The sequence below is a fragment of the Centruroides sculpturatus genome, unplaced genomic scaffold, assembly GCF_000671375.1.
Source record: "Centruroides sculpturatus isolate CEXI.00-Female unplaced genomic scaffold, Cexi_2.0 scaffold257, whole genome shotgun sequence".
NCBI lineage: Eukaryota > Metazoa > Arthropoda > Arachnida > Scorpiones > Buthidae > Centruroides > Centruroides sculpturatus.
In genome coordinates this window covers 216,392-234,601 of record NW_019384389.1, presented here as the reverse complement: position 1 = coordinate 234,601, position 18,210 = coordinate 216,392, and the positions used below count along the sequence as shown (strand labels likewise).

Sequence of the window (18,210 nt, the reverse complement as noted above, 5' to 3'; positions counted from 1 at the left end):
ATTCGAGGGAAATTATTAACAGAAACGAATCCCATTTTTACGATTAAAAAGTATATAGAAAGCTGTTTAAAAATAATTTTAAAAATTTAAATTAAATTGTCAAATTAATGATGTAAAAGTTCAAATGATGAAGAAGATATTTAGGTTAGGTCAACACTTTTTCTCTGTGTTAAATATTAATTTAGTGATGTTGTAACATTACTAAATTTACGAATTCATTAAATTTTTTCTTCTTCTTCTGTTTTTTTTTTTTTTGTTTCTCTTATTCAATTTAACAAAATTAAAATTTAAGAAGAAAAACTTTCTGGCATTTGTTAAATTAATGTTTTTTTTATAATTAAATTTATTTTTGTTGACTTTTGGTCACAAGCAAGATTAAATTGCACTGGTCGGTTAATTTTTCATAAGTTTTATCTAAGTGACATATTTTTGCTGTATTTTTTTTTGGGGGGGGCAAAAGGAGACTAATAAAATTAAAGCTTGCTCTTTATTCTTATTATATTTAATGTTATTTAATTAAATTAGATTTTTCTGGCTTCAGGTTTGAAAAAAATATGCTCTAGAACTCATACTGATATCGATTATACATGCAAAAGTTTACATAAATTATCTAGGTGACTGTACAGTAAAGTATTATAAACCTATACCCGTATTCGAGCCATGTCAAACTCTAATTTTATCAATAGAGCAGTGTAGGATTTAGGAGTGCACCCCCTTCTGAGGGTTTCCCCGGAGAAAAGCCGAGTACATCAGTAAATAATTTTATAAAGCCTCTCGTTTTCTTTCTGCTGCACCCCTCTAAAGATTTCTGGATCCTCTATTGAGGTAGGGCATCGTTCCTCATCACTCATTCGTGCTGATCGACCCCATTGCGGGTCAGACCCATCTCGTAATAAGCGTATTTGTGGCCGGCTACGTAATCTATTATTGGCATTAATTAATTAAAAATTCTCGAGTAAATCATGCAATATTATGATTTAAAAAAAATTAAATTCTAGAATAAATTCTAGATAACAGAGTAATCTCAAACAATTAAATATATAATAGTAAATAACGTTACATCACATTTAAAGTATATATTCCAATGTAAATGTAAGGTTTATTTTTAAAAACATTTCACACGTGCATCTCGGTATTACCTAAAAAGTACAGACAGACATTTTTCTTTTTTTTTTCCTGTTAAGAGAGAGAGTATGTTATCGTCCGAATAGGCTAACAGCCAATTAGGAATTAAGCCAAGGGGAATTGTTTTAAAATATTTTAAACGTAGCAGACAGCAAGTAGTATTTACATCCTATTGCGATTCATGTAAGCAAGATTTTTCCAGCGACAAACTGGAATTATAAAGCAAACTGGATGCTCCATTTGGTGGGTCAGATACGCTACGCGACACAGGGACCCACTGACCTGATAAGTACTTAAGTATAATTGTAGAGCATTCGATGTTTCGTCTTTATTATATTATTATTCAGCAGATATGATTGAAGTGTATTTTCAAGTAAGTTCTAATTATTATTGAATTCCTCTTCTTTCTATAATAATAATAATTGGATTTTATTGTAGGCATTATTCTAGTTATTTAGCTGAATTGGTTGAATGTTTTCCAGTTTAAACTTAGAAAAAACTGTCTTCTAGTTGTTTTTAAACGCGTTTGTAAGATTTAATTAGCATTTATACTGTTTAAATTGAAAAATATTTTAATAAATTCTTCGTAAATGATGATTAAGTGAATTTGGCTGAATTTTGACAAGATTTCTGTTATTAATTTTTAAAAAATTGAACTTTTTAAGGATATTAAACACATGAGGCTTTCAGTTTAAAAAAAAAAGTGCTGTTTAGGGGTTATGCCGGATCGTCTACAACTTCTATCGATAAATCATTTATTAATGGCTTGTATTTATTGATATAATTATTCCAATAAGCTTAATTTAAAAATCGTATTTTGTGTTTAAGAATGTAACTAGTAACTTAATACGGGAGGGTGTAATTTTCGCACAACGTGACGCGATCTAACTCTACAACGTGACGCGATACGCGCGAACACGGGGTGGATAACCTTAATAAATTACAGCAAATAATAAGCTGATAGTGAGAAATTTCTATAGTTTTAAGAAAGTTTATTAATACTTCTTTTTTTTTGGCTCAAAATTGTTATAACACTGAAAAAAGACGCCATTTAACGTTAGTAAATTTTAATACGAAACTACTGTGTATTTGAAAAGAATGATTTTCTTCCTTTTTTTGTAATAATATAGAGCAGCACATTATAATTTTATATACGATTTTATTTTTAATATTAATAACATTTAAACTTCAAAATTTTTTTAAAGATAATGGAAATTTTTTTTTAAAATTAATTTTTAACTATTTGTAATCAGATACCCACAGATGGCGCCATGTAGATTATGTAGCGCCCCCTCAACGAATTAAAATTTTTATCGAACTAAAAAAAAAATAATAATAAAACTTGATCATGGACAAATATGTTGCGAGGAAGGACGCATTTTTCTTGATAATTTTCTCGAATTAGATCAATTTTTCAGTTAAATCCGGGCTAAAGGTGAAGAACAACGATTTATAAAGTGTTAGCTCTTGTTTTCGAGTGTTTTTTTTTAATTTATTTTTCTTCTTTTCTCGAGAGGCTCAATTGAACTTTGTCAATCTTTATAAAAGGAAACAACAGAGGAAATTTATTTGTATTTATAGGGATTTAAGTATAAATGGAACATTGAATGTACATCAAGTAATTTCAAGTCCCGTTTCTCAGTAATTTGTTACGATTAGGTGTTGTAACCCGATCAGAGAGTAACAGCAAACACAATGGAAATGATATAGAATCTTATGTGTTTACAATTGATAATGAATTTGAAACCAGTAAAATGATAATGCTTCTCGAATGGCATTTATCGATAATTTAATTCGAATTACATTATTTCTAATCGGATAATAATTCATTTTTTTTAATTCTTTGATAATATTCGCTCTTCTATAAATAATAATTAAAAGTTGAAGTGCGTACAATTAATGATACGGGTATTTCTGCACCATATCTTCACTACATATCGATCTGTCTGCTGTAGTTATTTTTAGTTTCGGAAATAATAAACAGACTGACTGACAGGCCGATTATTAGTCAATTACAGAATTTCAGTTGACTAATTGAAAATACTGTAGTTAACTGTAGTTAACTGTAGTTTGTATTTGAGGATTTGTGCTTAGAATACGAGGACAAAACTGAGGATTTTTGCTTAGAACATGAGGACAAAACTGAAGATTTTTGCTTAGAACATGAGGACAAAACTGAGGATTTTTGCTTAGAACATGAGGACAAACCTGAGGATTTTTGCTTAGAATATGAGGAAAAACTGAGGATTTTTGTATAGAATATGAGGACAAAACTGAGGATTAGTGCTTAGAATATGAGGACAAAACTGAGGATTTTTTGCTTAGAATATAAGGACAAAACTGAGGATGTTTGCTTAGAATACGAGGAAAAAACTGAGGATTTGTGCTTAGAATACGAGGACAAAACTGAGGATTTTTTCTTAGAATATGAGGACAAAACTGAGGATTTTTTGCTTAGAATATGAGGACAAAACTGAGGATTTATACTGCTGTATAATAAAAAAAGTTTCGTGCCATTTTTACAATGTTAATTTAAGAACTAATACAGTAAAACCTGTCCAAAACGGAAACCTGCCTAAACAGGGAAAAAAATATTTGGTATCGTGCGATTTTGTATGCTAAAAACCTGTTCAAAACGGACAAATGCTTCGGAACTGAGCCATTTTCTATGTTAAGAAAAAAAATACCTGTTCGAAACCTGCCTAAACAGGAAAAAAAATTTCGATACCTCGCGGTTCCGGTTTACACAGATTTTACTGTATTATAAAAATATGATGAAATTTATTTTTATTTTATATATATACAGATTATTTATTTATTTATTTATTTATTTTATGACTTGCATTCCTGTATACTTTATCCTCTATTATTTAACATTATTTTATGGTCGAATTGCCATTAAATTAGGTCATCGTATGAGATTCATCGCTTCATCTTTTATTTATTTCCTATTTTAAAACTCAATTCATTGGAATTTATATAAATAAAACTCGTCAAATTATTCAGAAAATACCTCATACATTTTTCCAATTTACCACCCACATACAATGGCACAAGTTTCAATTTAAACAGGCAAACATCTGTAGTTAATTGATTACATTTATCATCTAATTTTAATTATGTTTGGTGGAGATTTTAAGATTTAATTAAATCATTTATAATTTTAAATTAAGATTTATACAGTAGACTTTCCGTTCTTTTATGATCTTATTGGAAAAATAAGTAGACTATCATTAAAAGACTCGTCGTAAAGCGAGCCATACTTAGCATAAGTAAGGTTATAAATTGATATTATATTTCTAGAACAGTATACTACTCTGTATAGAGATTACTGTATAATACTTGACATTATATATGTGGTACTTATAATATAAAGGCTTTATAATTCGTAAAACTGGTGATCGGTCGTAAAGCGAGCTACTTACTTCCCATAAGTTTAATGTTATAAATTGATATTATATTTTGTTCCAGGACAGTTTTAACTATAGCCTACTACTCTCTATAGATATTACTGTATAATATTGTATACAGAAATGGGTTTAAAAAATTTACAAAAATTTTTATCATTCGTAAAACGTGTTATGAAGCGATCCGTCGTAAAACGAGCCTACTATTCCCCTTAAGTTTAACGTTACAAATTAATAATACGTTCCTATAACAATTACCTGTATAAATTACTGTATGGCATTCAAGAAATGGTACTTATTCGTAAAACTGGGAGTTGTAAAGAGATCCTCAATAAGTTTAACGTTACAAATTGATACGTTTGTATTGTACAGCATACTAATCTATATAAATGAGTATGGAGTATATAAAAATATGGTACTTATAAAAGAAAACTGGGTGTTTTGTAATGGAGATCGGTATTAAAGCGGGGGTCTACTGTATATACAGTACATAATGGTGTATTGACCCGTTTGTTTTTCCGTTATTACAGTATCAGGATCGTTTCGCTAGCCAGGGAGGTAAACTGCGGCATATCCTGCCGGTGGACATGTCTGTGGAGAATCGCATCACATCCAACAGGCATGCATCACCAGTTACCAGACAGCTCGACGCTCAATTTCTAAAATGCGGAATATGCCTGGAACGATATACTGAACCCAAGGTAAGAAAATCGTATTATAATTTTAGTTTTAAAATCGTTTAGACGGAGTTTAAGATATTATTTTATACGTTTTGTAAAGTTAAAGTCATTACCCCGAGGTGTCGTTGTTAAGCTTAATTCACTGTGGAACGGTCACGGATTGCTGCCTTCATTAGATTACTTCTTGCGACATCTGGTGTCGGGCCTGTGTTCGTTCGATTTCGGTTGACGTCATTATTTTCTTAGCCTTGAGACCGTGCCGGCTGATAGATTAAAAGTTCGTGAAGTGTAGGAGGGGATGATACTGTAAAATTATTTATATATTAAGTTCTATCGACTATCCTTTATGCTGCTGGGGATAAAAGTATCTATGCCCTTAATTGTGTTTTTTCCTCTGATTTGTAAGTAAATTTGTTGCCTGGTATTAAAACTCTATAATACCAGGCATTTTACTGATTGATTTTTATATTTAAGAGTGAAATTTTATTTTATTTTTAATATGCTTTCTTATATATATATATTTATATATTATTTAGTTTGCATTATACTGAACCAGAAGCGCTCTCACGAAGATTGAATTCCTTTTATAAGAATAATGATGCTTATTAATGTAAATCTCTAGACTATAAAGGATATAGTGAGGTCCTAAAGTCAGTTGACCGAGTTGTGCGAAGTTTTATCGAGTTTGGTTAACTGACTTTTGAGCCACCCTTTATATGTAGCATAATTTCTGAACGAATTACTGATTTTTTTTAAAATACCCATTAATATGTTATTGTTGAAAGTAATAATTGGAATAATATATTTATTTTTGGTTGTAGTAAGTTTAAAAATTTCACGTCTTTATTTTTTTTAATGTTACAACCAAACTCAATGAAATATCTTATTCAATATAATTAATTTCTGATTTAAAATTCGAATCCGGCGAAATTTTTATGTATATTGTATAGGATATACATTTATTAAATACAATAATGATTTTGGAAATTGGAAAGAAGAAATAATGGAGTAAAAACAAATTTTCAGAAACATAGGTAGTCCNCGAAAAAATTAATTTTCCATAAATGTCTGCGATTTTGGTGAAGAATTTCGTAATTCAACAGACTTCTATTAGCTTTCTGTTAATTGTACGAACTAATCTGTGCCTTTTCTGTTATAAAATTTCTAGTTAAAATACATTTTTATAGCTTCGTCCCTTGCAATTTTAACGTTTTATTTGCGTTTTTACATTCTCCAAATGGGTCAAAACATGTTTATATTGTACGTATGAAATGACATTTCTCATCAACTGATATTTTCGTGATTATCGTGAAGATTGTTAAAGGTAACAGAACAAAGGTCAAGCAACTAGAATAATAATAATATATATATAAAAAAAAAGGATCAAACAATACGGTACCCAATGACGGGTTGATAACCTCATATGGCTATTCACTGTTGTTGATTATCGCCTAGTCATTTCAGGTTTTGCACTGTGTGATATGTCAAGGTTTTTGGTATTCACTTCCGGGTCATTCGGACTGTAAATTCCCCCCCCCCCCCTTCTCTTTCTTTTTGGCATCCATGTGTGTGTGTGTGTGGCATCCTTCGTTTTGTTCATGCAATTCCAGGAGGAGGAGGGAAATTTTTTTTAAAAAAAAATATACACTGAATGGATGAAAAGTTTTGGTAATATTCTTATAAAATTCCGAACTGGATACCAGAAAGTGAAAACGTAATTTAGATAAACGTGTTTCCTTTTTGTGTATGGGATTAATTGCATCAGTAAGTCGAATAATCGACCAAACGTGTCTCCATTAAGATGCGACGTGTTTCTATTATATTTGTTTAAGTAGGTATTTTAGTTATATTTATAAGGATCAGGTCCGTAAAGAAGGGTGAGACGGAGAGTTTTCTTCTGACCCGCCGAAAACACGGGTCCGCAGTGATTCCTACCCCCTATAAAATGAATGTCATTTTAAAATCTTTCTTTATTAATTAAAAAAAAAAAAACTTCTATTCGTTTCATTTGTTCAAAAAAATTTGCAAAGGTGGCTTATTTTTCATAAGGGCATCCTCAACCTCCCTGATCCAGTATTTTATTTGTTTGTTAACGTCTGTATATAAGCATATAGACTATACTTAAGGTGTGCAGTTTATAGGATTATACAGGAATGTATACAGTAAAACCTGTGTAAACCGGAATCTCTCTGTACCGAATTATATTCTTCTTTTCTGTTTTGAACATGTAATACTTTCTAACATGGAAAATCGCTCCGTTCCGAAGAATATTTTCACTCTAAGCAGGTTCTGTTGGGATAGGTTTACTCTATTCAGATTCCGTTTTGGACAGGTTTTATTGTATTTTATTATAAGAAATGACTAGTTTTGCATTCGTTCGAGTTATATTTCCTGTCGTCACAGTCGGTGGTGAATATAAGTTTCCTTTCTGACCATATTCATGATTATAAATGAGAGCTAAACCCCCCCTAAAAGTACTCCCCTCGTGCTTTACCAATTTTTTTAAAGTGACGTTTACTTCCTTATATCCGCTTTAAAATATTTTGAAATCTCATAAAACAATGCTATTGTAAGTGCAAAGTGTTACGACGTCTTTGTCCTGTGTTTACTAACTGTAAAGACAATAAAAACTTATGAATTTAAAAAAGAAAAAGTTTTATATTTTAGGAACCGGAAACACCTGACCCTTTTTTTTTTAAAAATATTTTCAATTTTTTTTTTCCAAAATTTTTTAAAATAAAATGCAAAAATCTACACCCAATTAAGTACAGGGTGGGCCAAAAATCAGTTAACCGAGTTAGATAGATGGAAATCGAGACCGGATATGAAAAGCTAAGGGCCGGGGACAGAATTTAATGGCATATTTAATGATAATTTATTCTTACAGAAAATCGAAATTTGCTAAGTAATTCTTTACGTCGTAATTTTATATTTTTGTTTGTTCATTTTGTGATGATGTAGCAATATTATTTATACATTTTACGTCTACAATACAAACTCGATTACGTAGTGAATACTGCCACACCCCATCAAATACCCCCCCACAATGTGGCACGCACAATAATAGTCCATCAAGTTAAAAATTAGGGCTTTTATATTAATAGAATTTCGTGAAAGATCTGTAATTTCTTCCCCCGTTTGCATGGTTAAATTGTTTTCTTGTTTTTTTTAATGTACTTCAATTGTTCGTTAAACAATATAGAAAATTAGTATCTATAAATCCACTGTGTGATACGCACTAGTGAACTGGAAACTTGGTCAAACTTGATTTCTCTTTTAAGTATCGTATTACACACGTACAAATAATGTATTTTATATAGTAAACTATTTGGGATAATAGAGCACTTTAGTATAATAATCGGTAGTGTAATCGATTTATTAGGGGGGCATGAGTTAGAACGTGCAAACCTACGTGCCAATGTGGATGTTGCCACTAGTGTTATGAATGAAAGAGATGTTATATGTACTGTACAGTACATAACTGTCTTTCCTGTACTACTATGATTATTTTGTTAATTTATTTTTAAAATTGAGATCCCTTAGGTCCTTCTCTGATTACGCTACTGATAATATACCCAACGTGATTGCATTCAACATTATTGCTTATATATATATATTAAAATGTACAAAAATCTTGTTTAGAATTGAATTTAAAATTTAAAAAATTAATTTTTGCAGGTGTTACCGTGTTTGCATACGTTCTGTGAACGCTGTTTGATTCAATACACTCCACCAGAAAGCCTAACTCTCACCTGCCCTGTATGCAGGCAGCAATCTATCCTTCCCGAGCAAGGTGTATCTGGATTACAGAATAATTACTTCATTGCCAACCTCATGGATGTCCTGGAGCAACCATTTGCCTGTCACGATTGCGAGTGCCGAACTTTAGCAGCCTCTAAATGCACTGACTGTGATCTATATTACTGTGAAACGTGCAGCCAGTTACACAAAGAAAATTCAAATTCTCATAAGGTTATAAGTTTGAATGAATTAGCTCTTCTAGAAGAACAAGAAAGAACGAGAGATCATCCGTCTCTGATGTGCCCCAAGCACATTAATCAAACGTTGAGATTTTACTGCAGAGATTGCGAAACTGCTATTTGTGTGACTTGTACAGATATAGAGCACGGAGGACACGTGACTACCAGACTCAGAGATGCCGTAGAAGATCAGAAATCCTCTTTGAAGGATCTCTTAGAGAAAGCATATTCTCAAGTTCCAGCACTAAACGAAGCAATAGATTCGGTTAGCAATATGTCCAACGTACTTTCGGAAAAATACGAGGATGCAATTGGCCAAATCACGAGTTCCTTCGACGAGCTCACAGAATGCCTCCAGCTTCGTAAAAATCTCCTATTGGAGGACCTCGAAGAGGTTCACAGAATAAAGCAGAGGATACTGGAACAGCAGAAGCATCTTCTAGAACTCTGCCTTTCCGATTTGGGTACAAGTTGCGACTTTACAGAAAATGCACTCAATCATGGCACCGATACAGAGATCTTGTTGGTCAATAAACAGATGTCCGAAAAGTTAGGCGATCTGGCAGACATGACTGTACAAAAAATGCCAGAAGAGAACGACTATCTCGTCTTTAGCGATGAAAATTTATCGTCCGTGACCAAATCTATGCAGAATTTCGGCGCCATTTTAACGACAAGCGCGGTCGCTTTCGAAACCACAGCTTTTGGTGAAGGTCTCAAACAGTGTTACGTGGGTAAACAGACTTTAGTTAACATAACGACTAAAGATAGAAGAGGAGAAATCGTGAAAGCCGGCGGGGCAACTTTTGATGCTGAAATTATATGCCAACAACTGTCTTTATCATTCAGACCCGATATTGTCGACCAGAAGAACGGCAGTTATGATCTCATATACATTGTACCCAAAGAAGGAACCTACACGTTAATCATAAAACTTTTCAATCAACATATTAAGGGTAGTCCTTTCTGCATTAAAGCATACGCCGAAGAAGAAAGCTCTTCCAGCGATCGTCCTGTAAGTTCGAAGATTCCCAGAACTACAGGAGTCAGACAGAGAGCCACTAAACGACCTCCGAGTTACCGTTCCAGTGGCTCTCAACGAAGAAGTAACCACATTGAAGACGATTTAGTTATGAGAGTCGGTATAAAAGGAAGGGGCAAAGGAGAATTTACCAATCCACAAGGGGCATGCTGTACATCAACGGGAAAGATCGTCATCGCGGATAGCAATAACCAGTGCGTTCAGGTGTTCACGGCGGCGGGGGAATGCAAATTAAGATTTGGAATTCGAGGAAGAAGCGCAGGTCAGATGCAAAGACCGACGGGGGTTGGTGTCATGCCAAATGGTAATTACGTGGTGGCCGATTACGAAAATAAGTGCGTGAGTATATTCGAACCCAGTGGAAAATTCGTTCACAGAATGGGCGTTGGTAAACTCCTTGGCCCAAAAGGTGTTACTGTAGACAAAAATGGACACGTCATCGTTGTCGATAACAAAGGAAGTTGCGTGTTTATCTTCCAAGAGAACGGAAAATTGCTATATAAATTTGGTTCCAGAGGAAGCGGATATGGTAAATTTGCGGGCCCGCATTACGTTGCTGTCAATAGCAAAAATCAGATAGTCGTTTCGGACTTCCATAACCACTGTATTAAAATATTCGACTGCGAAGGTGCTTTCGTCACTTCCTTCGGTTCCAATGGTGAAGGTAATGGTCAGTTCAACGCTCCAACCGGAGTTGCAGTTGATAGCCAAGATAACATTATTGTTGCCGATTGGGGTAACAGCAGAATACAAGTAAGTATTAAACTTTATTTTGTATTTTATATATTTATATAATTAATAAAAGTTTATACAGTATTTAAACTCACTTTTAATTGTATATAACCACGATGGCCAAGCTGCAAGTGGTTCTTCTAGATCTTTACTGTGGCTCATATTTACATTACACCAATGCATTTTTACATTTAAATAATTTTTAATCTTCATGTTTATGAAATCTTCCTTTGCAACTACCATTTCCAGCATTAACAAGTATACACAAAATATAGGGAATTATTTTTATATATAAACACGTACATAATACATAATTTAAGCCCAGATACACGGGAATTATCAGAACTTTGACTTGATCGTGGACACGAGAGAACACCCCCAAAATTTAGCTTTTTTAAGGTAAAATAACACGATACAAGTGATATAAATTAGTTTTTTAAGACATGAAAATAATTTTTTTTTTGATTTTCTTCGTACATTTTCTTAGTGTGAAGCTCCGTCTCGTCCTTCTCTCATGTTCTGTATACACTTCGTAACAGATGAAATGATTTTTTAAACTTTAAATTAAAAGGGTCAGTGAATTATTGTTAACTTCCTTTAATTATATTCCACTGGAAATGATTAAGGTCATATTGATATGACAATATCCGTATAACTGAGTTTGTTTAGCTTTTATTTCATTTGTTTTGTAATGGAGGACACGAATATCTTCATCAATCTTTAAAAAAATATATAGTTTTATGAAGAGAAAAATAATATAAATTGCTTGAAAACTGATCTAAGATTTTATTTTATAAAATTTATTTCTTTAAATTTGTTAAATCTAGTTTTTGTGTAACTCCTTCCTCCCTATTAGCAGTAAGAGAGGCCTTTTTTTTTTTTAGCAAGCACATAATGGGTTCGTCCAGGCCCACAATAGGAGTTAGGTATGAGGAACGGGGCCGGACATATCTGGACGGACCACCCCCAAAAAATTCTTGGGGTTTTCGATCCCGGTTCCGCCAAGGCGGTACGCTGTCACCTTAACCTCTTGGCCATCCGCCCCTCAAACCCATTTTTTTGATTGGGCCAAATTGTCCACCATTAGTTTAGATAATTGCAATTTACTTATGCATATTTAATCATTAAATTTATATATGAGACAGAACCCAAACATTGTTCGGATGTTTGGTTGTTTACGGCAACGTGACACGTTGGCGATCTGCCAAGGGGGAATGCCTCCCGGGAGATCTTTTATGGAAATGATCCCTATTTAGGTATTACTAACGTGAAGAAATCCCCGAAAACTCCACGTGCCAGCCGTTGGCCAGGCGCCAACTACCAGGGTTCGGTGGTTTTATCTACTCTTCCACCTTTTGGGAATGGAGAAAAACAATTTATAGTAATATCCACGAAGAACTTTTTCACATCTTTTTATGTACTGTACTACATTGCTTTCGCGTGCCTTCTATCAGCGTTAACCTGTATCAAGATTTATATTACACATTGTAAAAACTCCTACATTATAAAATATTTATGTAAATGGAAGAACGAATAAACAATGTGTTCTTTGTCAAAAATTCTTCTTCATATTTCTTGCATATGAATATATTAAAGCTTTTTTTTTTAATGAAAATCGATCGAATTTAATGTATTTTCCAGATCCACCTCTCTATAATATTTTCAGAAGGTAAGAGGAAGGGAAAATAATAATAATTTTTTNATTGTGGATAACGTGCCTTCCTGAAGCAACATTCGTCCATTTATGGGTGCATTTCCTTGCGTGAATATGAAGCCTGGTCAAAACCCTAATCGGCAAAACCCAGTGGGTACGGAGGGAGCGTGCACATTCCCTAAAATCATAAAATTAAAAGTAGTAGAGAATTTCTTGCATATGAATATATTAAAGCTTTTTTTTTTAATGAAAATCGATCGAATTTAATGTATTTTCCAGATCCACCTCTCTCTAATATTTTCAGAAGGTAAGAGGAAGGGAAAATAATAATAATTTTTTGAGATAGAAATGCTTAAAAATTACAATTCTGAATGAGAATTCATATAAAATTTATATCTGAAGGATTTAAAAATTGCGGCCGTAAAACGGGTGCTTGTTTTTTTACTTATCCGCCCTGTGTGCAATAAGAAGGGGTTTTTTTTTATGTATTAAACCCATGTGTTCGGCCAGGCCCACAGCGAGGGAAGTGCCCGGCGTTGAGGGATATAGTCTGGCGTATCCGGGAAGGACCACCCCCGAAAATTTCTGGGATTTTTCACCCATCCGACCGTCAAGTAAAACGGGATATGAGGGTATCTTCCTTCTGAGCTTAGTGGGTATTGAAAATTGGTATTCACGCCTAACTAATAGGGGAGTTTTGCGGGGTTTTTTCACGTTTCTGACACCTAAATAGGGACCAGTTTTCTTTGGAAAGTACAGTACATCTCTCCCTCCCTTGGCAGATTGTCCACGTGTTAGCTGCCATGTTCTAACGATTCTGATCCAATCCTTCCTTCTGTGACGTATACTAATTGTTTAATTTAAACGTTCAAACCATTACGACGTACAAACAGTATAACATATTTTGTTTTTACGAGGAATAAATCAATAATATGCAAATTTGATATTGATTTGTAACCTTATAATTGATCAATGCGTATTTCTCAAACAAACAAACAAATTAACTGATAAAATTTATATAATTTTCAGCTTATTAAAAGTGATTTAGACATTATTCCGTGCCACTTTGCAATTAGTTTTATAACCGTATTCAATACTCGTAGCCGAAAGTAGGTTAATTCATAATTCAGTTAATATGAATATAATCGTTTGACATACACGACACGCGGACATTAATCACATTATATACTTAAAATAGCAAGATAAAAATGATTAAAATTAAAGTATTAAGTAATTCGAGGAAATTTAATCCGTGGGGAAATCCCATAAAAAAAATTCCATTCGTCATTTTTTTATATTAAAAATAAATTCTATAACTTTCGTTTTCATTTGGTTTTTCTCATTGATACAATATTTTATGGTTTATTACGTTATAAGAATATAATTTACTATATTTAATTATAATAAATTATATTCTGTATGTTGTTATTTCTTTAAATTATCTAATTACTTCAACTCCTTCACATTTAGAGTGACTTTTGTGATCTTTTTCTGTGTATAAGGCATGCTTATGAAATTCAGTAAGGAATAATATGGTTTTGGATTTCTCTGCTCATTAATTGAATAAAATTATCTGACTTATCAAAGTTTATTTTTTAAATATTGTGTTGTAGTACTCGGGGTTTGAGAAAATTAAGATGGAACCCTGTCAATCAAGGGATAAAAATAAGACATATCAGTTGAGTAAATGAACAGAATGGTGGTATTTATAATGGGTTTTCAATGGCAGTACCCTTGCCATCTTTTGGTATTTAAAAATCTGTAAAAAGTACAATTATTGCAGAATTTATAAAATAAAATCATTGGCACATGAGGACATCTTCAACTAATAGTGCCACTTTTCTATTGAAAATGTGCATATTGTATGCCAAGAGGTGTCATATTTGTAAATGATCTTTTATAAGTTTTGGGGCTCCCTGTGTCTGGCACTCGACCAAATTGGGGGCTCTGATGACATCCTGTATCTGGGCTTTGATAACATGTAACCATTTCCAACAATTATGTTTCCATAAAATTCTATTTATATATCATTTTTTTTTTTTACATATTTCTCAAATGGTTCTGAGATTTAGCTCATCGTGAGGCCCTCTAATTCAAAATTTTCTAGGCCCTAAGAAGGTAAAACGTGCCAACGACAGGTTGAAGTATATTTCAAGAAATTTTCTAGTTGTTTTTACGGAATGGTCCATACAGAATTTAGTAACTTAGAATCATAAGTTGCGTACTGATGTTGCACTTGATACTCTCCAGCATTTTATTATTCGGTGTTACTGATGTGTTACAATTTAATTATTATTTTTTTTTCATTACTTGAATTGTTTAATTTTTACGCTTGCAGTATCTGCTTATATCTCATTATTACGGCAATTTAACACTTATTTTTTACGTAAAATTCGAAGTTTTTATTTGATTTGAATAATAATGAATTCAATTTCTTTTCAGGTGTTTGATAGCAATGGTTCGTTTCTTTCTTTTGTCAACAGTAATGCCGATCCTCTTTACGGACCTCAAGGATTGGCTTTGACTGCCGATGGATATGTTGTAGTTGCAGATTCAGGAAATCATTGCTTTAAAGTTTATAAATATTTACAGTGACATGTAAGTTATGTACTTCTATTAACAATACTATAATGTTGTTGGCCTTCGATTTAACGAATCTCGATATAACGGAAACAACAGATTCAATCCGTTCGTTTCAAGGCGTTACTGGAATAGAGTGGACCTTCGATTGGTACAAAATCGAGTGACGTTACTTGAAGTATAAAATATACTTCAAGTATATTTTGGCTAATAATTTGGCTAAATAATTTGGCTAATCGGTTGAGAAAGTTTTACCGGGAGACAGAACAACCTGTGAGATGCAACGCAGCAAATAGAGGGAATATACCCATAATGTTTATTCCATTCTTCTCAGTTCAATTCCACTTTCGGATACAACGTTATCGCTCTTGCAATACGTTATATCGAGGGTCAACATAAAGATTCGTTAGGTATTCATTTAGTAATGATTTCATTCTTACAGTTAGACTTCGGAAAGCCGACAATAGGATGGACATGCCAGATTACAAATAGTCCACATCGCAACACGCCTAAAAAAGCATTCCCGTCTTCAGCTACTGCTTAAAAGCTCAAGTGCCATGTTGACATCTTTAAAATTCGCGTAATGGTGCTTCAATAATAATAATAATAATAAAATTACATACGACTGGATATTTTCTCAATTTAATTTATGACGTTTATCCGATAAAAAAAATGAAAAATAATGTCTTTTATAGGAGCAGCCTTTTTAAATGGAACTTTACTACAATCATTTGGTTGAAGATCATGTTTTTATCAAGTTTCCAATATTGATTACAGGTATCTTTCTTAGAAAGTCTATCGAAATGTTTTATTTTGTGATGTTCTTTTATCCGAAGAAGGAAGGGAAAAACAAAAAACAAAAATATATTATTTTTTTCAATTCATTCAGGATTTCTTATAATATATATAAGCCATTAAATAAGAATTTTATCAGTACGCTGGCTTAACTTCAGCGCCATTTGTAGAATCTTAAGAGTGTAAACCTAATTGTGAAATTATCTGTATACCCCTCTACATTAATAGCTTGGTGTGCGTTTTTAAAAGAAAAAAAAAAAAACACTACTCGGCCCTGCCATTAACTCAAATTACTGCACACGAGAGAATACAAACTCGTAGACTTGAAATAATTTCAAAATTATGGTCGTTCCTCCAGTTTTCCTTGAAACAATGGGTTCTTTCGTATCCACTCGTGTTAAGGGAAACTGATTGTGTTACAAGAAATAGGCTCGTGTTACGAAAATCATAAGGATGCAATGCTTTTTTACGCCGTTTTTGCATGCACGTTTGGCAGGTGCCCCCCCACACACACANAAACAGGTTTATAGATTTTTATATAATTCTTGCACCAACGAATACAATTTAAAATAATGTTTTATAATTGAGAAAAAAACATCTTTAATGATTAAATTTGTTAGTAAAAAAATGGTTTGATTTGCGGCAATGTTTAAAGTTCCAGTATTATTAAAGGTAAACGCACAAATTTTTAAGAATATGGATTATGTTAGAGAAATTTTAAACGATTATGGCTTTAATATGTTAAAATCCTATGTTAAATCATTTAATTCTTGAATCATTTCATATTAAAGTCTCCATATGTAGGAAGTGTTTCACTGTAATAAGTCAATATGATCTGTGTGGTGCAGTTTTAACTGAATGCATTCATCACATTCGTGGCAAATGCATGTTAACGTGGCACCTGTGATGCACCCATCGAAAGTGCAAAGTGGGTGTTTTGTATGGAAATTTTGAATCGTCCTATATAATGTATGCACTATTATGTTGTGATCAAAGAATTTTCTTCAGAAAATGTATGTATAAAGAATGAGATATGAATCGTGCATTGAAGAAAACATTAAAGAATGTGGATAATGTGCTTCCCATGAAACAAAATTCATCCATTTATGGGTGCTTTTTCTTGTGTGAATATGAAGTATGTTTGTCTCCGAAAATTCAATTGGCTTTCCGAAGATTTCTGTATATATTTAAGTATGATTTCACATCAAATAGAGCCTGTAAAATGCTCTAAATTACGTATATTAGATGTAAATGAGTTTAATATATAAGTATGTATGATAATTATAATATATATATATATAAAAATATATATATATATTTATATATTATTTAGTTTGCATTATACTGAACCAGAAGCGCTCTCACGAAGATTGAATTCCTTTTATAAGAATAATGATGCTTATTAATGTAAATCTCTAGACTATAAAGGATATAGTGAGGTCCTAAAATCAGTTGACCGAGTTGTGCGAAGTTTTATCGAGTTTGGTTAACTGACTTTTGAGCCACCCTTTATATGTAGCATAATTTCTGAACGAATTACTGATTTTTTTTAAAATACCCATTAATATGTTATTGTTGAAAGTAATAATTGGAATAATATATTTATTTTTGGTTGTAGTAAGTTTAAAAATTTCACGTCTTTATTTTTTTTAATGTTACAACCAAACTCAATGAAATATCTTATTCAATATAATTAATTTCTGATTTAAAATTCGAATCCGGCGAAATTTTTATGTATATTGTATAGGATATACATTTATTAAATACAATAATGATTTTGGAAATTGGAAAGAAGAAATAATGGAGTAAAAACAAATTTTCAGAAACATAGGTAGTCCTCTGTAGTACATGCAAGATATAAATGACGAACGTCTTCAGATGAGAATTGATTTAAATGTCGATTTCTTAACGACAATTGGTTAGAATAAAGCCAATAACACGTTCGGATAAATGAAAACGACAACGAGCTTTTAACCAATCATCTGTTTTGACCTTTACGATCGAAGAAGATGATTTGTTCAGCGTGTCGTTGTCGTCATTTTGTCGCTCGCTTGCTTTATTCTTATACGTCGTTAGGAATTCACCTAATTCTGTGTATTTCTAACGATTTGTTCAACTAATTCCTATTAAAAATGCTAATTAATATTCTAGAAACGTGTATCCTAATCTTGCTTAGATAATGGAGGATTACTGAAGGATTACCTATTTATTTTGA

At 32.4% G+C, this 18,210-nt stretch overlaps 1 protein-coding gene across 5 annotated transcripts in view; it reads left to right on the top strand.

Moving 5' to 3' along the window:
* LOC111618181 (tripartite motif-containing protein 2-like) overlaps positions 1-16,413 on the top strand; it is a 59,193-nt gene extending 42,780 nt beyond the window's left edge. For 3 of the 5 annotated variants that reach the window (XM_023359650.1, XM_023359649.1, XM_023359646.1), the window contains exons 2-5: positions 5,063-5,233; positions 8,891-10,987; positions 15,063-15,218; positions 15,643-16,413. In XM_023359650.1, the coding sequence (XP_023215418.1) occupies positions 5,120-5,233; positions 8,891-10,987; positions 15,063-15,215 (2,364 nt within the window). In that variant the 5' untranslated portion in view covers positions 5,063-5,119 and the 3' untranslated portion in view covers positions 15,216-15,218; positions 15,643-16,413. Of the gene's footprint in view, positions 1-1,104; positions 1,499-5,062; positions 5,234-5,307; positions 5,614-8,890; positions 10,988-15,062; positions 15,219-15,642 lie in introns of those variants that run through there. The other 2 variants (XM_023359648.1, XM_023359651.1) reach the window with 2 other exon arrangements.
* The last annotated feature ends 1,797 nt before the right edge of the window (positions 16,414-18,210 follow it).